This window comes from Chiloscyllium plagiosum, chromosome 31 (genome assembly GCF_004010195.1).
Source record: "Chiloscyllium plagiosum isolate BGI_BamShark_2017 chromosome 31, ASM401019v2, whole genome shotgun sequence".
Lineage (NCBI taxonomy): Eukaryota > Metazoa > Chordata > Chondrichthyes > Orectolobiformes > Hemiscylliidae > Chiloscyllium > Chiloscyllium plagiosum.
The window spans coordinates 15,591,605-15,601,681 of record NC_057740.1 but is presented as its reverse complement, the minus strand read 5'-3'; the positions used below and the strand labels follow the sequence as shown (position 1 = coordinate 15,601,681).

General features: G+C 40.6%; 1 protein-coding gene across 2 annotated transcripts in view; it reads right to left on the bottom strand.

Moving 5' to 3' along the window:
• Window positions 1-10,077, bottom strand: part of r3hdm4 (R3H domain containing 4) — a 26,683-nt gene that overhangs the window by 8,268 nt on the left and 8,338 nt on the right. For both annotated transcript variants that reach the window (XM_043721027.1, XM_043721028.1), the window contains 2 exons: window positions 3,894-4,048; window positions 1,689-1,807 (listed from right to left, as the gene is read on the bottom strand). In XM_043721027.1, coding sequence (XP_043576962.1) covers window positions 1,689-1,807; window positions 3,894-4,048 — 274 coding nt within the window. The remainder of the gene's footprint in view (window positions 1-1,688; window positions 1,808-3,893; window positions 4,049-10,077) is intronic.

Here is a 10,077-nt window from a genome sequence, read left to right as displayed (position 1 = left end):
TGTTGTGGTTTTGTTCGCCGAGCTGGAAGTTTTTGTTGCAAACTTTTCGTCCCCTGGCTAGGCGACATCATCAGTGCTTGGGAGCCTCCTGCGAAGCGCTTCTTTGATGTTTCCTCCGGTTTTATAGTGGTCTGTCCCTGCCGCTTCTGGTTGTCAGTTTCAGCTGTCCGCTGTAGTGGTTGGTATATTGGGTCCAGGTCGATGTGTTTGTTGATGGAGTTTGTGGATGAATGCCATGCCTCTAGGAATTCCCTGGCTGTTCTCTGTCTGGCTTGTCCTATGATAGTAGTGTTGTCCCAGTCGAATTCATGTTGCTATATAGGACAAACAGGAAGACAGCTAACAATCCGCATACATGAACATCAACTAGCCACGAAACGACACGACCAGCTATCCTTAGTAGCCACACGCGCAGACAACAAGCAACATGAATTCGACTGGGACAACACTACTATCATAGGGCAAGCCAGACAGAGAACAGCCAGGGATTTCCTAGAGGCATGGCATTCATCCACAAACTCCATCAACAAACACATCGACCTGGACCCAATATACCAACCACTACAGCGGACAGCTGAAACTGACAACCGGAAGCGGCAGGGACAGACCACTATAAACACCGGAGGAAACATCAAAGAAGCGCTTCGCAGGAGGCTCCTAAGCACTGATGATGTCGCCTAGCCAGGGGACGAAACGTTTGCAACAAAAACTTCCAGCTCGGCGAACAGAACCACAACAGTGATCTTTGTTTCATGGCCAAGGGCACACAAACAGTAGTAAGGTAGAACTGAGGACATGTACAACAGAAGCAGAAAGTGATAAGCAGTGCTCAACAATGCAACTACTTCTTTCTAAAATAGAGTGAAGAGGAAGTGAATAAGTAAAATTTGCTTTTTTAAAATGTATAGTTAGCAGGTCTGGTATGTGAAATTAAACAAATCAAAATCTGGAAGAAAGAAGAAAGCATTGAATAGCCAGATTATATGATGAATGAAACTGCTGGAATTTCACAGTTCATAACTAAAGATATTATTTCATAATTTTATTATAATTTTTCAATGTTGAATTATTGGTCTTCTTTCATCTGTGTTAAGACTGGCAATTATAAATTGAAACTTAGAAGTTTATAAAACAAACTTGACAAATTATAGAGCACAAGAAATTTATTTTCATATATTTAATGATGCATTCGCAATTCCACATATTTCCTCACTCAGAAGGCAATTATCAATTTAAAAGAAACCCAGCTACCCCTCTGGAATAGAGTAGCAATTTCACATGTACAGCATGGGAGTTTTGTGCTTTTCCAGGAGCTTTCCCCAAGAGTTATGGTTATCCAATACTTGTGCACAATACCTGTTTACTTAAGGAATCATTTATGGGTAAAGTCACTGGTTTGCATTTTTCATGGAAGAATGCACAGAACTAATGAAGAACCATTAAAGCACAGATTAAAATTTCAGAATTTACAATGAATGAAATTTGGCTTGACCGCCATAAACCCATCACCATGATTATGAATCAAATAGACAGAAGACTGTTTTAAGAAAAATACAGAATTGCATGTAATAAACAGAATCTGAATTAGTAATTCAGCATAAATTAATGACCTTGATGAAAGATAATTTTAATCAAGGTATCCATTATTAAAGTTCTAATTCAAAAGTCAAGCTAATAAACTAGAATACCTCAATATAGTCATCATTACTGCAAACTTCTGTGAAAATTGTAGGGGAGGCAGGATCTGTCTGGTCTCCTTCATCTTTGGTACAGTCATCTTTGTCGACAAGGTTCATCAAGTAGTGAGCTAAACAAAATAATGAAAAGTACAGATGTGTTTTCATGCTATAAATTTAGTATTAAAAACTAAGCAGGGTTTGCTAGTTTATAATCATGAGGTAATTACACCGAGCCTGTGACCAGACTTCTCTATTTCCTATTCTGTTCCACAGAATTTAAATTAAGCATTGCCAGTCCAAATCTTGAGATTGCCACCATTCTTCCAGTGTAATATCAGACATGGCATGCTCTCAGGTAACTACAAAATAGCACAGATGCTGGAAATCTGGGAAAAACACAGACATTTCTGGAAATTCCTTTCAAAGAGTCATATTGGATTTGGAATGTTAACTTGGTTTATCTCTCCACAGATACTGCCAGACCTGTCAAGTTTCTCCAGGAATTTCTGTTTCTATATTAGCTTAATTATGGGCTGGGACTTACAAAGAAAAGGTCATTATACTCAAGAATAAGGCTACTCATACTTGCACCACTAGTTTAAGTCCAAAGTAGACATTTTCTGACTCAGTGCGATCAGCCACTGCTTTAAGCAGAACTATATCATCGGCATTTAGAAGTTTCTCAGTCAAAATTCTTGTTACATAATCATAACATTCCCCCCACCCCAAGTAACACGATGAATACTATTTGTTATGTGAATTGCATGCTGAAATCTCAAATGTACCCCTACATGCATTTCTCCTGCCTTTGAAAGGCAAACTAAATAAATAATTTATTGACATAACTTTAATGTTCATTTCGTAGTTGGTGAATATACTGATTAATGATTAACATCCACTTATTTCATCAATACTGAACTTTAACACAGAAGTGCGATTTGCCATGCTACATAAATTATTGAGCTAATCTCTAATTACAGACTCCCTGAATCTAGTTGCACTAGGATCAAAGAAAAAGGTTCCTCAATCTGTGTCTTACTTCCTTAACAAATTTTCAGTTGGACCTTCTTCCTGCTCAGAGACCTCACAGAATAGTAAGCATGAAAACAATGAAAATGAAAAATAATATCAGAACCTTCACGTCACCCCTTAATTACACATTATTCCAATTTCGGCAACTCAAATGAGCATCGGCTGGTTTTCCACCATTGACACAACATTTCAACAACAAAGCCTTATTTGGTTCTCGGCTAACATATGTGTTCCAGCACGAATCAACGTATACAAAAAACCGTTGGTTCATTTTCCCCTCCTCAATCTAGAAAGCTAGGTTAATTCTAGTATTCAAATCACTCTTTTCGCCAAGATTAGCTAACGGAGTACTGATTCTAAAGATTGCAATTCAACAATTCCATTTGATTCAGTCTCCAACAACTCTATTCAGAGGAAGTGCACTGTCAGAGGTACAATCTCTTGGAAAACATTTTAAACCCTAGCCCTGCCTAATTGCTGTATTCCATTTATTATATTCAAAGTAACTTTGAAGGGAATGAGAATTATTTCTGCACAGTAAATCAAAGAACTGTAAATGCTGAAGATCTGAAACAAAAATAGAAATTACTGGAAAAACACGGCAGTTCTGGCATCAGCTGTGAGAAAAAAAGTAGTTAATGCTTTGAGTTCGCTGACTCTTCATCAGGGCTGTTCAGATTTCTTTCTCTGTCTTAATACTGATCTTTCAACATCACTTAAACAAATTAACATGACCGCAACTGCTTTTCAAGCAGGAGGCTGCTTGATATGAACTACTCTGCAAAAGTCTGCTGATCTGTTTACCCACATTTCAAAAATGATTAATCAGTTGCAAAATGCTTTATAGCATCACAAGGTTGTGAAAGAGATTGAATAATAGCAGTTTGCAACTTCCTATTTCCACATTAGGAAGTGCATTTACTCAGCAAGCCATTAGGAAAGTTGAGTAAAACAAGCACCAGAAACCAGTTACACTTTCCAAAAGAGCATATCCCAGACTGTATAATCCAGTCAATATTCTTTTTGAATACCTGACTAAACACAATTTAGATCAGTAAAAGAAACACATTAACATTTAACTATAACAGTAATAAATGCTATTAGTAATTCAAGATGTCAGTCATGCTGATAACAGAAAATGAGCACTTTGGAAATTCTGTGTTCTCAATATCCAATCCTTACTGTTCTCAAGTCTCCTCAGACTTTTTCTTCCTTTTGGCCTGGGAATGAGATCAGAGTTGCGAATTGCTTGATTGATGTAATATTGTTTGCGTTTTGCAGGTGATATACGCTTTGATGGGGAGTGGTGTAGAGGAGGAAGGCAATCTTCAATCAAACTGAAAATACATGAAAGAGGAAGAGTAATTATCATTTATAATGTATAACCAATAATGCAAGCAGTATGCAAAAATTGGATTCTCTGAAACACAATGTGTGCAGACTAGTTCGTTCTGTTTTTTCGGAGGCTCTGACTCTGCAATTCCACAGGCATTGGAAACCTGCTGATACCTCATCTGATAGGCGAGTTGTTTTTTAGGTAGCAGGTAAACATTAGTTTCAGCTCAAGAATTCAAGTGGAAAAATCAAAACCTCAAAATATGACTAAGCGATGCAGCACAAAAAGTTGTTTTTCCTGCAGTTATTCCAGACAAACAAGGCCAAGTAAATTGTTAACCACTGAGTTAATTAAAAAATCAATTAAATGAACTGTCGGTTTAGGATTGCATTCTGACGTGAAGCAGTAATTACACATAGCTGTAATATGGCAACTTCAAGACACAGCAAGTATTTAATGTAAGTTAACTTCTATTTCCTCATTTCTTGTTCTAAATGAGCTAAGACATAAAAAAGAACAAAGAATAATCAATATAAACTGAGTAAGTAAATATTAAAATTGGCTTTAAAAGATGTGTGTATGTTGTGTTGCAGACACATTTAAAAGTATATCACTTCCTTTAAAAGTAAATAAATCATAATGCCTTATAAAAGTCTTGGTTAAGGACAGATAGCAGAACAAAGTGGTAAGCAGTTATTTTCTAGACATCAGAGAAGAATACAGGAATTTTCTGCAAAACTCTGGATTAGGACTTCACTTTTTTTCAGTAAGCTGCACATTAAGGATCTGGACTTGTATGTACAGGATATAATGTTAAAGTTAGGGGCTGTTGTGGCACAGTGGTAATGTCCATACCTCTGAGACGTTAGGCCTGGATTCAAGACACACCTGCTCTCAGAAGTTGGTTAGAAAGTATCAATAATGTTAAAGTTTGCAGATAAAAATTTATAAAACAATAAGGAATTCAGTAACAGATGTGAAGGACATGACAGACTGGTGAAATAGGAAGGCATGGTTGGCAAGATGAAATTTAACACAGCGAAATAAGAGGTGATACATTTTGATAGAAAGAATGAGGAGAGGCAGCATAAAATGGAATGGTTTTAAAGCAGGTACGAAATAGACATCAGGGGTATATGCACAAATCTTTGAAAGGTCAGAATAAATTGAGAAGCCTGTTATTAAACAAAAAGTAATATTAGCAGCGCTATTACAATCATAGACATGTACAGCATGGAAACAGACCCTTTTGTCCAACTTGTCCATGCTGAGCAGATATCCCAATTCAATCTAGTTCCACCTGCCAACACCCAGCCCATACCCCTCCAAACCCTTCCTATTCAAATACCCATCCAGATGCCTTTAAATGTTGCAATCGTACTAGCCTCCACCACCCCCTCTGGCAGCACACTCTGGACTCCCCCACCCCAGAGAAGAGACTTTATTTATTTATTCTATCCATGCCCCTCATGATTTTATAAGCCTCTATAAGGTCACCCCTCAGCCTCCGAACGCTCCTGGGAAAACAGCCCCAGTCTATTCAACCTCTCCCTATAGCTCAAATCCTCCAATCCAGGGAACATCCTTGTAAATCTTTTCTGAACCCTTTCACATTTCACAACATCTTTCCAATATGAAGGAGACCAGAATTGCATACAAAATTCCAACAGCGGCCTAACCAACGTCCTGCACAGCCACAACATGACCTCCCAACTCCTGTACTCAATAGTCTGAGCAATAAAGGAAAACATACCAACGCCTTCTTCACTAGCCTATCCACCTGCGACTCCACTTTCAAGGAGCTATGAAGCTGCTCTCCAAGGTCTCTTAGTTCAGCAACACTCCCCAGGACCTTACCATTAAGTGAATAAGTCCTGCTAAAATTTGCTTTCCCAAAATGCAGCACCTCACATTTATCTGAATTAAACTCCATCTGCCACTCCTCAGCCCATTGGCCCTTTCAAGATCCTTTTGCAAACTGAGGTCACCTTCTTCGCTGTCCACTACACCTCCAATTTTGGTGTTATCTGCAAACTTACTAACTATACCTCTAATACTCACATCCAAATCATTTCTATAAATGAAAAGTAGTGGACCCAGCACCGATCCACCAGTCACAGGCCTCCATTCTGAAAAACAACCGTCTGTCTTCTAACTTTGAGCTAATTTTGTATCCAAATGGCTAGTTCTCACTTTATTCCATGAGATCTAACCTTGCTAACCAGTCTCCCATGAGGAACTTTGTCAAACACCTTACAGAAGTCCACATAGATCACGTCCATCTCTCTGCCCTCATCAATCCTCTTTGTTACTTCCTCAAAGAACTCAATCAAGTTTGTGATACACGATTTCCCACGCACAAAGCCATGTTGACTATCCCTGATCAGTCCTTGCCTTTCCAAATATATGTACATCCTGTCCCTCAGGATTCCCTCCAATAACTTGCCCACCACCACCATCAGGCTCACTGGTCTATAGTTCCCTGGCTTGACCTTACCACCTTTCCTAAACAGTGGCACCATGTTAGCCAACCTCCAGTCTTCCAGCACCTCACCTGTAACAATCGTTGATACAAATATCTCAGAAAGAGGCCCAGCAATCACTTCCCTAGCTTCCCACAGAGTTACAGGGTACACCTGATCAGGTCCTGGGGATTTATCCACATTTATGCATTTCAAGATATACAGCACTTCGTCCTCTGTAATGTGGACATTTTTCAAGATGGTACCATCTATTTCCCTACATTCTATATCTTCCATACCCTTTTCCACAGTAAATACTGATGCAAAATACTCATTTAGTATCTCCCCATCTCCTGCGGCTCCACACAAAGGCCGTCTTGCTGATCTTTGAAGGACCCTGTTCTCTCCTTAGTTACCCTTTTATCCTTAATATATTTGTAAAAACCCTTTGGTTTCTCCTTAACGCTATTTGCCAAAGCTATCTCATGTCCCTTTTTGCCCTCCTGATTTTCCTTTTAAGTATACCCTTGTGGCCTTTATACTCAAAGGATTCACTCGACCTATCCTGTATATACCTGACATATGCTTCCTTCTTTCTCTTAACCAAATCCTCAACTTCTTTAGTCATCCACATTCCCTACACCTACCAGCCTATCCCCTCACCCTAACAGGAGTGGACTCTCCATGGACTCTCGTTATGTCATTTCTGAAGGCTTCCCATTTTCCAGCCGTCCCTTTACCTGCAAACATCTGTCCCCAGTCAGCTTTTGAAAGCTTTTGCCTAATACCGTCAAAATTGGCCTTCCTCCAATTTAGAACTTCAACTTTAAGATGTGATCTATCCTTTTCCATCACTGTTTTAAATCTAATGGAATTATGGTCATTGGCCCCAAAATGCTCCTCCACTGACAACTCAGTCACTTGCCCTGCCTTATTTCCCAAGAGTAGGTCAAGTTTTGCACCTTCCCTAGAAGGTACAACCACATACTGAATCAGAAAATTTTCTTGTACACACTTAACAAATTCCTCTCCATCTGAACCCTTAACACAATGGAAGTCCCAGTCAATATTTGGAAAGTTAAAATCCCTTACTATAACCACCCTATTATTCTTACAGATAACCAAGATCTCCTTACAAATTTATTTCTCAATTTCCCTCTGACTATTAGGGGCTCTATAATATAAACTCAATAGGGTGATCATCCCTTTCTTATTTCTCAGTTCCACCCAAATAACTCCCCTGGATATATTTCCGGGAATATCCTCCCTTAGTACAGCTGTAATGCTATCCCTTATCAAAAATGCCACTCCCCCTCCTCTCATGCCTCCCTTTCTGTCCTTCCTGCAGCATTTGTATCCTGGAACATTAAGCTGCCAGTCCTGTCCATCCCTGAACCATGTTTCTGCAATTGCTGTGATATCCCAGTCCCATGTTCCTAACCATGCCCTGAGTTCATCTGCCTTCCCTGTTAGGCCCCTTGCATTGAAATAAGTGCAGTTTAATTTATCAGTCCTCCTTTGTTCTCTGCTTTGTCCCTGCCTGCCCTGACTGTTTGACTCACCTTTGTTCTCAACTGTACAGTCTCAGATTGATCTCCTTCCTCAGTATATCCCTGGGTCCCACTATCCCCCCCCCCCAACCTTACTAGTTTAAATTCCCCGGAGCAGTTCTAGCAAATCTGCCTACCAGTGCATTAGTCCCCTTCCAATTTTGGTGCAATCTGTCTTTCTTGTACAGGTCACTTCTGCCCCAAAAGAGCTTCCAACGATCCAAAAATCTGAATACTTCTCCCATACACCAGCTCTATCCTCCTATTCCTGCCCTCACTAGCTCTATCCTCCTATTCCTGCCCTCACTAGCTCGTAGCACCAGGAGTAATGCAGATATTACTAATCTCCTTTCAGAATCCTATCCTTTTCCCTTCCTATACTCTTGGTTCCAAAGTGTACAATGACCTCCTGCTGGCCCTACTCCCCCTTGAGAACATTCTGCACCCTCTCTGAGACTTTCTTGATCCTGGCACGAAACAATGCACCATTTTGATTTTTCGTTGCAGGCCACAGAAACGTCTGTCTGTACCTCGGACTAGACAGTGCCCTAACACAATCAATCTCTTAGAACCCGGTGCACCCCTCATTTCATTAGAGTCAGTCTCAATACCAAAAACTTGGCTGTTCGTGCTACGTTCCCCTGAGAATCCATCACCTCCTACATTTTCCAAGACAGCTCACTTGTTTGCAATGGGGATAGCCACAGAAGACTCCTGCACTAACTGCCTATCTCTCTTACCTTTCCTGGAGTTAACCCATCTATGTGACTGTATCTGCAACTTTTCCCCCTTCCTATAACTGCCATCCATCACATCTCTTTGCTCTTGCAAATGCCTCATTGCCTCTAACTGTCACTCCAACCGATCCATTCGATCTGATAGGATTTGCAACCAATGGCATTTATTGCAGATGTAATCCTCAGTAACACATAAACTCTCCCTAAACTCCCACATCTGACAAGGAGAGCATATCACTCTACTAAAGGCCATTTTTGCTTCTTTCAATCTACAGACTCAGAAAATAGCACTATCTTATGCCTCTACAAAACATTGCTCCAGATTAAATTAATACTTATAGCTTATTTTTTAAGGTTAATCAAGAGACATATCTCAACAAAACATACACAATCAAGAAAGAACCCACTCTACTCACTACTGCAGGCTTACTGTAAAGCCATGCTTAAAATATCCACTTACCTGTTTCTGTGCTGTGATCTCTCCCAAACAGGTTCCTCCAAGATTAGTTATGAATTTCACTGTTTGTTAATTTTCCCAGATGCACTCTGATGTCCAGCGATACATGAATCCAAACAGCAAAGGCAGTTACTGTGCAGGTTCACTGCTGTGTCAGTTAGAAGTGTGGGTTTGTCTCTCTCTCTCTCCTACACTGACCTTACCACGTGCTTCCTTTGTCTGTTCCTCTCCCTTTTAAAAGTGCTGTTGTGGGGGCATCCAAGATGGCGGCGACCCAGCAAGTCTGAGTCTATAGTGCTCTTCCCAAGATCTGGGTAAAGTGGGTCACCCACCTCCACTACACTCACTAAATCATTCATAATAGCTGTTTAATTTAATTAGTTGCTTAGTATTACATTTAAACAGTCTAATATTTAGCAAAAATGACCAAAGGGAAGGGACCCCGCAGCTCTCAGCAAGCAGGAACCCCTCCCTCACACTCTCCAGCTGCAGCAGAGCAGTCCACAGCCGCCCCGGGGGACTTAGCTACAGTGACAAGTCTTGTGGAAATGATCTCCAAGCTGGACGCGAAGATCGACGCTTTTATCAAGGAGTCCCGAAGTTGATGGGACTCACTCTCAGCTGCGCTGCAGAAGCACGACTGAGACATTAAGGAGATCGAGCGCCGAGTCGGAGGGGCGGAGCTAAAGGCCGTGACCTCCGAAACTACAGCACAATCGGCCGTGGATCAGGTCCGGACTCTCGAACAGCGAGTCCGGACCTTAGAGAATTACATTGACGACCTCGATAATCGAGGTCGTCGAAAAAATATTCGCTTGCTGGGC